The sequence below is a fragment of the Anolis sagrei genome, chromosome 12, assembly GCF_037176765.1.
Source record: "Anolis sagrei isolate rAnoSag1 chromosome 12, rAnoSag1.mat, whole genome shotgun sequence".
Classification (NCBI taxonomy): domain Eukaryota; kingdom Metazoa; phylum Chordata; class Lepidosauria; order Squamata; family Dactyloidae; genus Anolis; species Anolis sagrei.
Genome location: NC_090032.1, coordinates 14,153,165 through 14,164,046, shown reverse-complemented (window position 1 = coordinate 14,164,046; position 10,882 = coordinate 14,153,165). Strand labels below are relative to the sequence as shown.

Here is a 10,882-nt window from a genome sequence, read left to right as displayed (position 1 = left end):
CTGTGTTGCAGGCGAGATCGAGAGCAGGGCCTCCCCGGATCTCAATGTCCTAGTGGGTTCGTAGGTGGAGATGCGATCGGATAGGTAACTTGGGCCAGAACCGTTTAGGGCTTTATAGGCCAACGCCAGCACTTTGAATTGGGCCCGGTAGCAAATTGGTAGCCAATGGAGCTGGCGCTCCCGCCTTCCCTACATTTCCCTACATACATTTATGCTCCCTGCACGCAGGGAGCATAAATGTATGCTCCCTGTGTGCAGCCCCTGTTAGTATCATGGCTGCCACACGTTGGACCAATTGAAGCTTCCGAGCCGTCTTCAATGGCAACCCCACGTAGAGAGCGTTGCAGTAGTCTAGACGGGATGTAACCAGAGCGTGGACTACCGTGGCCAAGTCAGACTTCCCAAGATACGGGCGCAGCTAGCACATAAGCTTTAACTGTAATATTACTGATAATATTACAATATAATGGTATAGTGCAATATAGTAATATATAATACTGATATTGTACTATGCTAATGAGATGGTTGAACAGAAGCTCTCTGAAGCTCTAGGTGCTCTTACTGCCTATTACAGGGAAAACCAACTGATCCCCAACCCATCTAAAACACAGACATGTGCCTTTCATCTCAAGAACAGACAAGCATCCCGAGCTCTGAAGATCACCTGGGAAGGAATCCCACTGGAGCATTGCAGCGCACCCAAATATCTGGGAGTCACTCTGGACCGTGCTCTTACCTACAAGAAGCACTGCCTGAACATCAAGCAAAAAGTGGGTGCCAGAAACAATATCATACGAAAGCTGACTGGCACAACCTGGGGATCACAACCAGATACAGTGAAGACATCTGCCCTTGCGCTATGCTACTCCCCAGAGTGGGACACATCTCACCACACTAAAACAGTAGATGTGGCTCTTAATGAGACATGCTGCATTATCACAGGGTGCCTGCGCCCTACACCACTGGAAAAATTACACTGCTTAGCCGGTATTGCACCACCTGACATCCGCCGGGAAGTAGCAGCCAATATTGAAAGGACCAAGGCAGAGACATCTCCAGCCCATCCCCTGTTTGGGTATCAGCCAGCACGTCAACGACTTAAATCTAGAAATAGTTTTCTAAGATCTACAGAGACACTCACTGGAACACCTCAGCAAGCGAGAGTCCAAAAGTGGCAGGCCCAAACCCAGAACCTCAACCAATGGCTGATACCCAATGAGAGACTCCCCCCTGGGCACACAGAAGACTGGGCGACCTGGAAGGCACTGAACAGACTGCGCTCTGGCACCACGAGATGCAGAGCCAACCTTGAGAAATGGGGCTACAAAGTGGAATCCTCGACATGCGAGTGTGGAGAGGAGCAAACCACTGACCACCTGCTGCAATGCACCCTGAGCCCTGCCACATGCACAAGGGAAGACCTTGCAGCAACACCAGAAGCACTCCAAGGGGCCAGATACTGGTCAAAGGACATTTAATCAACTCTCATACACACAAATTTTGTAATCTGCTTGTTTGCTTTGTTCTGTTAGAAATGTAATATAATTTGACTGGTTGTTCTGACACGACAAATAAATAAATAACTATGCTAATAATATAATATATTGTATGTACGGGCGCAGCTGGCACACAAGCTTTAACTGTACTATTACTTATAATACATATTACAATACAATGGTATAGTGCAATATAGTAATATATAATACTGATATTGTACTATGCTAATAATATAATATATTGTGTGTGTGTGTGTATGTGTGTGTATGTGTGTGTATATATATATATTGTAAGCTGCTCTGAGTCCCCTTCGGGGTGAGAAAGGCGGCATATAAATGCCATAAATAAATAAATAAATAAATTCTGCGTAATGTGGATGTGTTTTGTTGATATGTGCATTTGTAATGTATACATTGAGTTAATGTACATACATTCACATTACCACAACCAGTGTATTTTGCTCTCCACGGTTTTAGGGGAACCCATTTTTCTTTTCAGAGAAGCCTGTTGACCTGGGGAACCTGCTGCGGTCACCCCTTGGAACCCCCGGAAGCAGGCAGGCCACCCTGGCCCCTTGACGAGATGGGATTTATAGTTTTCTTCTCATGGCATTTTCTTCAACTTTGGTGAGATTTTATCTGGGAAAAATTAGGGAAAATTCTTTTGGGTGCTTCTGATGCCGAATCTGCCCCAGACCCAATCTGACCAGCTGCAGGGAGTTCCGCAGTTCTTGGATGCCCCGTTGGGCCAGCGCTGATGAAATGTGCCCCAGCAGCAGCCTCAACCAGGGACTCTTTGCAACCTTGAGCTCTCTCCTTTTGCTTTTCTCCTCAGCCCAAACATTGTAACAAAACCCTTAATAATGACTAATTGAATTGTAACCTTCACCTCTTCATAGTGATAAATTGCGTCTATTTCCTGGCTCACAAATATCTAATGCATGAATTTATCCTTTTCCGGGTCGCGGGCAATCGCCGGTCCACCTGGGATGCCTTCCAGGCGTCCCAGGGAGGCCGAAACTGCGTTTCTTTAAACCGTGGATACGGAAACCCCTCGGGTCCCCGTATCCACGAGTTGATGAAACAACTCCATTTTGGTGCCATATTTTTCCTAGCTCACTTCTAACACTATCTACTATCTCACTTTTTGCATTTCAGGCTCCTGCGCTCTGGAAATAACCTTTTTATTTTGGGGAATATATTTTAAAAGGAAAACAGCTGATTGTCAAACCGAGCCTTTTGCTGCTGCGCTGCTCCCGTTGTCGCTGCTTCCTCGTCCTTCTGGAATCCTAGGACTGGATGTGGTCATCCCATGAGGCCATCTACATGAAGCCGTTGGGAGAGATCATCCGGAGTTTCGGGGTGCGGTGTTATCTGTACGCAGATGACGTCCAACTCTGTCACTCCTTCCCACCCACTACTAAGGAGGCTGTTCAGGTCCTGAACCGTTGCTTGGCCACTGTATCGGACTGGATGAGGGCGAACAAATTGAAATTGAATCCAGATAAGACAGAGGCACTCCTGGTCAGTCGAAAGGCCAAACAGGGCATAGGGTTACAGCCTGTGTTAGACGGGGTTACACTCCCCCTGAAGACGCAGGTTCGCAGCTTGGGTGTGATCCTGGACTCTTCGCTAAGCTTGGAATCCCAAGTTTCGGCGGTGTCCAGGGGAGCATTTGCACAACTCAAACTTGTGCGCCAGCTGCGCCCGTACCTTGGGAAGTCTGATTTGGCCACGGTGGTCCACGCTCTGGTTACATCCCGGATTGATTACTGCAACGCGCTCTACGTGGGGTTGCCCTTGAAGACTGCCCGGAAGCTTCAGATGGTCCAGCGCTCAGCAGCCAGGTTGCTAACAGGAGTGGCACTCAGGGAGCACACCACTCCTCTGCTGAGCCAGCTCCACTGGCTGCCAATCCGCTACCGGGCACAATTTAAGGTGCTGGCTTTAGCCTATAAAGCCCTAAACGGTTCTGGCCCCGCTTACCTCTCCGAACGCATCTCCACCTATGAACCGACCAGAACATTAAGATCGTCTGGGGAGGCCCTGCTCTCGATCCCGCCTGCATCACAGGCGCGCCTGGCGGGGACGAGAGACAGGGCCTTCTCAGTGGTGGCCCCTCGGCTATGGAATGCCTTGCCGGCAGACATCAGACAGGCACCTTCGTTGCTGACGTTTCGGAGAATGGTCAAGACCTGGCTTTACGAACAAGCGTTTGGCTAAGCAATGCAACTAATTAAGGAAGACGGTAAATGGAACATAGGAACGGCACAACGACTATGAGAACGGATCTGATTTCAACTGAGGCGTTATATATGTTGTTTGTTGATTTGTCCTGTCTGATTGTTAATTGTTGTGGATCGACGTTGTCGATCCTGTTGTTGTATTGCTGTGTTTTAATTGCACTGTAAACCGCATTGAGTCGCCTGTCAAGGGCTGAAAAATGCGGTATAAAAATGAAGCAAATAAATAAATAAATCGGGGAGTGGATCTGCCACCTGGCTCCAGACCTTGGAGGGAGTTGTAGTTCTCCAAGGACCAAAGGACAAGCTTCAGCACCAGTAATGCAGAGCTCCATATCTTGGCTCAGTGGAATCACCCAGCCTCTTTTTATGATTTTTGAACCTTTTTTTGCCACACATCAAGGACTCCCCCCCCCCCCTTTCATGGACATACTTTCGCCTATGGACCTTCCTAAAATAAACTATAGACTTATATTGAGCCACGATCAAGGCTCCTATCAATTTCTCTATGGGACACTGGGGGGAGGGATAAGTGGGTATGATTTCTATAACATGATTTCTATATTTCTCCCTGTGTATCTGACCTTTTCCTGACCCTTTTGCCTAATTCCCCTTTAACATTAGAAAATGTGGACCATTTCCGCTACCTTGGCAGCCACCTCTCCACCAAAGTCAACATCGACGCCGAAATACAACACCGCCTGAGCTCTGCAAGTGCAGCATTTTCCAGAATGAAGCAGAGAGTGTTTGAGGACCGGGACATCCGTAGGGATACCAAGGTGCTTGTCTATAAAGCTATTGTCCTCCCAACCCTGCTATATGCCTGTGAGACGTGGACAGTCTACAGACGTCACATGCAACTCCTGGAACGATTCCATCAGCGCTGCCTCCGGAAAATCCTGCATATCTCCTGGGAAGACAAGCGGACAAACGTCAGTGTGCTGGAAGAAGCAAAGACCACCAGCATTGAAGTGATGGTTCTCTGCCATCAACTCCGCTGGACCGGCCACGTTGTCCGGATGCCTGACCACCGTCTCCCAAAGCAGTTGCTCTACTCCGAACTTAAGAATGGAAAACGGAACGTTGGTGGACAGGAAAAGAGATTTAAAGATGGGCTCAAAGCCAACCTTAAAAACTCTGGCATAGACACTGAGAACTGGGAAGCCCTGGCCCTTGAGCGCTCCAGCTGGAGGACAGCTGTGACCAGCAGTGCTGCAGAATTCGAGGAGGCACGAGTGGAGGGTGAAAGAGAGAAACATGCCAGGAGGAAGGCGCGTCAAGCCAACCCCGACCGGGAACGCCTTCCACCTGGAAACCAATGCCCTCACTGCGGAAGAAGATGCAGAGCAAGAATAGGGCTCCACAGCCACATACGGACCCACAAGGAAATCCATAATGGAAGACCATCTTACTCATCCAACGAGGGATCGCCTAAGTAAGTAATTCCCCTTTTATTGAAAAATGTATAAAAATACAAGGAAGCCACCCCTCCCTGGCCCTGGAAAGGAGGAAATCTTCATTTGAAAAGATCCTTATCAAAAGACACTATTTGCATGGACAATAACAAAGGCTCGTGACCTCTGGCCTCGGAGTTGGCCCCCCAGAGGAAGCGGTCACTTGGCATTTATGATCATATCTTAATAGGACAAAGGAAACCTTCAGAAAGCCACACCTTGCCCTAATCTGTCACTGATTCAACTTTTCATCCACCAAAACCACCACCAAGATTCCCTCATTGTCTCGGTGTCTCAGCACTGGAAAAATCCGGATTATGTCAGGCTTGCCAGACAATCAGCGTTTATTGCAGCCATTCAAGGACAATAGCAAAGGCTGGCTCGCAGGCCTCCGGGACTTGTTGGTCACTTGGACATCTCCTAATCTCCATAATCCACTCAAAAACACATTGTTTCCCCTTGTCCCGCCTCCCTCTCTCCTGATTCGTCAAGGCGCTGAGGCGGCAGAAGCCCAACGATTGGCCCAGGTGCTCAGGAGGCGGTCAAGCCTCCTCCCAGCTGTAGAGGTGCCAGCCAATCACCATCAAGCCGGCAGGGGGGTGAGGAGCGGGAAATTCAAATCTGACAACTCTCTTACTGTATAAAAAAAGGATTTTATTTGTGTACATGCTATGCTCAGCTTGGCGAAATATTGTTGCTTCGCATCCTTTCCAGCTGGATTGCAATAAAATCATCTCGGTGGCGCTTCCTTCAACTTTGGTGAGATTCTTTTGGGAACTTAGGAAAAAATATTTTAAATTGCGGCTTTTCTTGCTCACCATTGTAGCAAGCCCTTTTTGGTGGGTCCACAGGGTCTCTCCTTCAGGGCCAGACCCTTTTAAATTCCTCCTCGACTTCACTTCTTTCTCGCCAGAACTGAAACGGACGTCTTTCGGGGCTGCATAGGTCAACAGCAAGGTAGACTATTAATGGTCGGGAGCTCACTCTGACCCAGGCTGGCTTTGAACTTATGACTTCTTGGTCAGTAGTCATTTAATACAGCTGGCCACTAACTAGCTGCACCCGGTCCAAGTGTCGGACGCCTGCTAGAGAGGGTGTTTGACAGATGCAGGGGCGGCTCAACCCATTACGCAAAGTAATGTGTATTAGGCCTGGGTAACAACGCAAAAATTTGTTTCTAAAATCGATTTGTATTTGGGGGGTTTTTTTGTTTCGATATTTAAAATAATTACAAAATTTTCCCTTAAAAAAGTTCGGTATTTACGAAATTTCGTTAATATTTACAAAACATTTTGTAAAGATGGCGCCCTTTTTTTTCAATTTTTTTAAATTTAATTATTAATTTAGTAGAATAGGGAGGAGAAATTATTATTAAGGAGGGAAGGCAGGCACTCACTCTGGCAGGCCCTCAACCCAGAGGAGAAGGGGCTCCCCAAAGGCCATCTAGTCCAGCCCCCTCCTAAGGTTTCAATGCGGAATTGGGAGAAGGGGCTCCCCAAAGGCCATCTAGCCCAGCCCTCCGCTAAGGTTTCAGTGCGGAATTGGGAGAACGAAGCACACCCACCGCAAAGGTGAGGAAGGAGGGACGGGCCGCCTTCCCGCTGAGGGTCGCTCGCCCTCTCGCTCGCTTGCTCAGCCGGCGCCTTCCCCGCCCTCTCCTCCTCCTCCTCCTCCTCCTCCTCTTTCAGGCTCTGACTGGTTAAGGAGAGGAGAGAGAGGAGAGCTCCCAGCAAGCATCTAGCCAAGCCATCTTACATATTTCCGAAATGGACGGAAATACAAAACTATTTGGCGCATGCCGTTTCGATATTTAAAAACACTTCCGGGTTTAAAAATAAGTTTTGTAATCATTTTGTAATTGCTAAAATTAACGAATATTTAACGAATTACAAAATTAACGAACGAAACCGCCCAGGCCTAATGTGTATATATCAGCAGAGGCGGCCCTAGGTAATTTTCAACGGTAAGCAAACAGTATTTTGCCCCCCCCCCCAACCAATCATTGATATATATTTTCTGTTCGTCGTGGGAGTTCTGTGAGCCATATTTGGTTCAATTCCATCATTGGTGGAGTTCAGAATGCTCTTTGATTGTAGGTGAACTATAGCCACTGGGACCATGCCATTGGGACCAAGAGAGAGAGAGAGAGAGGGAGAGAGGTGGAGATGCCCGCCTTTCCTGAAGGTAGGCGCAAAAACAAAGGAGGGAGCGGAGGGGGGAGATACCTCCAGCCGGTGGGTCTCTCTCTCTCTCTCTCTCTCTTGGTCCCAATGGCTGAGGAGAAAGTCAGGAGAAGAGGGGACTTTTGGTGTGTCTTCAGACACGCCTCTGGACCCGAAGCGGGCCAGGCAAGGGAGCAAGTGCGGTGCGGCGGCTCCGCCCCTTGGCCCACCCGCAGATTGGGGAGAGGAGAGGAGGTGGGTGGAGCGCTGGGGGCTCAGGAAAGGGAGCCAGTCATGGGGAAGGGATCGAACTTGGAGAACAATTGAGCGCCGGCTCTGTGTGCGCACCCGGAAGCTGGGTGGAGGAGGAACGAGAGGGGCTAGGCGAGGCTCAAGGGCCCGGCCCCTTCGGGAAGAGGATTGCTCGTGTTACATCCCATATAGACTACTGCAATGCACTCTACGTGGGGTTGCCCTTGAAGACGGTTCGGAAACTTTAACTGGTCCAGCGAGTGGCAGCCAGGCTGCTCACTGGAGCGACATAGAGGGAGCATACCACCCCTCTGCTGTGTCAGCTCCACTGGCTGCTGGTTCCGTTCCGAGCCCAATTCAAGGTGCTGGTTTTGACCTATAAAATCCTGTACAGTTCTGGTCCAGTGTATCTGTCCGAACGTATCTCCCTCTACGTCCCACCCTGGAATTTGAGATCATCTGAGGGGGCCCTGCTCTCGACCCCACCGCTTTCCCAAGTGAGGCTGGTGGGGACAAGGAGAAGGGCCTTCTCAGTGGTGGCCCCTCACCTGTGGAACTCACTCCCGGCGGATATCAGGACATCGACATCACTCCTGTCCTTCAGGAGGAAGGTAAAGACGTGGTTGTGGGACCAGGCCTTCGGGCAATCTGCTAACTAGAAAGGACAACCAGACAAATAGGGCCGGCAGGGCTGATAAATGTGGAATGAAGCTCTGAACTATGAGATAGCGAATATTGACCGGCAATAAGGAGTAATTGGTTTGTATCGGTTTGTATGACATTTTTATGGGTTTTATTGGTTTTATTGGGTATAGATATGATGTATTGTTGTTTGCTATTTTGTGTTTTATTATTGTTGTATGTTACGGGCATCGAATTGTGCCTTGGATATGTAAGCCGCCCTGAGAGAATGGTGGGGTAAAAGTAAACCAAATAAATAAATACTTGAAAATTACCTGTATAGACCATCCCACCTGGCCCTCTTCCCAACAGAAAGGGGCTGGACTAGATGGCCTTTGGGGTGGCCCACGGCCCTCCTCATGCTCTATTCCGCCTTGTTTATACCACACCTGGAATATTGTGTCCAATTCTGGGCACCACAATTCAAGAGAGATATTGACAAGCTGGAATGTGTCCAGAGGAGGGCGACTAAAATGATCAAGGGTCTGGAGAACAAGCCCTATGAGGAGCGGCTTAGGGAACTGGGCATGTTTAGCCTGAAGAAGAGAAGGCTGAGAGGAGATATGATAGCCATGTATAAATATGTGAGAGGAAGCCACAGGGAGGAGAGAGCAAGCTTGTTTTCTGCTTCCCTGGAGACTAGGACGCGGAACAATGGCTTCAAACTACAAGAGAGGAGATTCCATCTGAACATGAGGAAGAACTTCCTGACTGTGAGAGCCGTTCAGCAGTGGAACTCTCTGCCCCGGAGTGTGGTGGAGGCTCCTTCTTTGGAAGCTTTTAAACAGAGGCTGGATGGCCATTTGTCAGGGGTGATTTGAATGCAATATTCCTGCTTCTTGGCAGGGGGTTGGACTGGATGGCCCATGAGGTCTCTTCCAACTCTTTGATTCTATGATTCTATGATTCTAAGAGAGGAGATTCCATCTGAACATTAGGAAGAGCTTCCTGACTGTGAAAGCCGTTCAGCAGTGGAACTCTCTGCCCTGGAGTGTGGTGGAGGCTCCTTCTTTGGAAGCTTTTAAACAGAGGCTGGATGGCCATCTGTCAGGGGTGATTTGAATGCAATATTCCTGCTTCTTGGCAGAATGGGGTTGGACTGGATGGCTCATGAGGTCTCTTCCAACTCTAGGATTCTATGATTCTATATCCCACCTGGCCCTCTTCCTAACAGAAAGGGCCTAGACTAGATGCAGGGGCGGCTCAACCCATACGCAAAGTAAGCCTTTGCAGTAGAGTTGATGTTGCCAAGGGGCGCTCTTAGGAGAAAATAGACCTTGACATATGCGAGTTGTAGTTACTGGGATGTATAGTTCACCTACCATCAAAGAGCATTCTGAACTCCACCAATGATGGAATTGAACCCAATATGGCACACAGAACTCCCACGACAAACAGAAAATAGATATCAATGATTGGTTGGGTGGGGGGGGGGGGGGGGGGTGCGCCAAAATACTGTTTGCTTACACTTGAAAATTACCTGTATAGACTATCCCACCTGGCCCTCTTCCCAACAGAAAGGGGCTGGACAGATGGCCTTTGGGTTGGTCCACGGCCCTCCTCATGCTCTATTCTGCCTTGTTTATACCACACCTGGAATATTGTGTCCACTTCTGGGCACCACAATTCAAGAGAGATATTGACAAGCTGGAATGTGTCCAGAGGAGGGTGACTAAAAGGATCAAGGGTCTGGAGAACAAGCCCTATGAGGAGCGGCTTAAGGAACTGGGCATGTTTAGCCTGAAGAAGAGAAGGCTGAGAGGGGATATGATAGCCATGTATAAATATGTGAGAGGAAGCCACAGGGAGGAGGAGGTTGCAAGCTTGTTTCCTGCTTCCCTGGAGACTAGGACGCAATGGAACAATGGCTTCAAACTACAAGAGAGGAGATTCCATCTGAACATGAGGAAGAACTTTCTGACTGTGAGAGCCGTTCAGCAGTGGAACTCTCTGCCCTGGAGTGTGGTGGAGGCTCCTTCTTTGGAAGCTTTTAAGCAGAGGCTGGATGGCCATCTGTCAGGGGTGATTTGAATGCAATATTCCTGCTTCTTGGCAGAATGGGGTTGGACTGGATGGCCCATGAGGTCTCTTCCAACTCTTTGATTCTATGATTCTATGATTCTATGAGTAGCAAAATGACAGTTATGAAGTAGCAACAAAAATAACGTTATGGTTGGGGGTCACCACAACATGAGGCCCTGTACTAAGGGGTCGCAGCATTAGGAAGGTTGACAACCACTGGTATAGACCATCCCACCTGGCCCTCTTCGCAACAGAAAGGGGCTGGACTAGATGGCCTTTGGGGTGCCCCCCGGCTTCGCAAGGGGCCCCTTCCCTTCGCGGCCACTAGGGGGAGGTCGGAGGAGCTTCGGAGGCAGCCCGAGCCAGGCAGGGAGGGAGGCGTCGCTGGGCGGGTGGCTGTCTTTCGGCGGGCGGCGTCCCTCCCTCGTGTCGGGGGTCCCCACGATGCGCGGGGCCCCAGGCGGGAGCCATGTCTCGCGCGGGGGACGAGGAGGATCCGCCCCAGCCTCCCGGGGCCGGGGAGCTGCCCACGCTCACGCCGGCAGGGGGGCCGCCTCGCGAGGAGGTAAGAA

General features: G+C 49.6%; 1 protein-coding gene across 1 annotated transcript in view; it reads left to right on the top strand.

Moving 5' to 3' along the window:
- The first annotated feature begins 10,655 nt into the window (after positions 1-10,655).
- The window catches only part of TMEM151A (transmembrane protein 151A), an 8,628-nt gene continuing 8,401 nt past the window's right edge, over positions 10,656-10,882 (top strand). Inside the window, exon 1 of the mRNA XM_060758305.2 lies at positions 10,656-10,875. Coding sequence (XP_060614288.1) covers positions 10,780-10,875 — 96 coding nt within the window. The 5' untranslated portion in view covers positions 10,656-10,779. The remainder of the gene's footprint in view (positions 10,876-10,882) is intronic.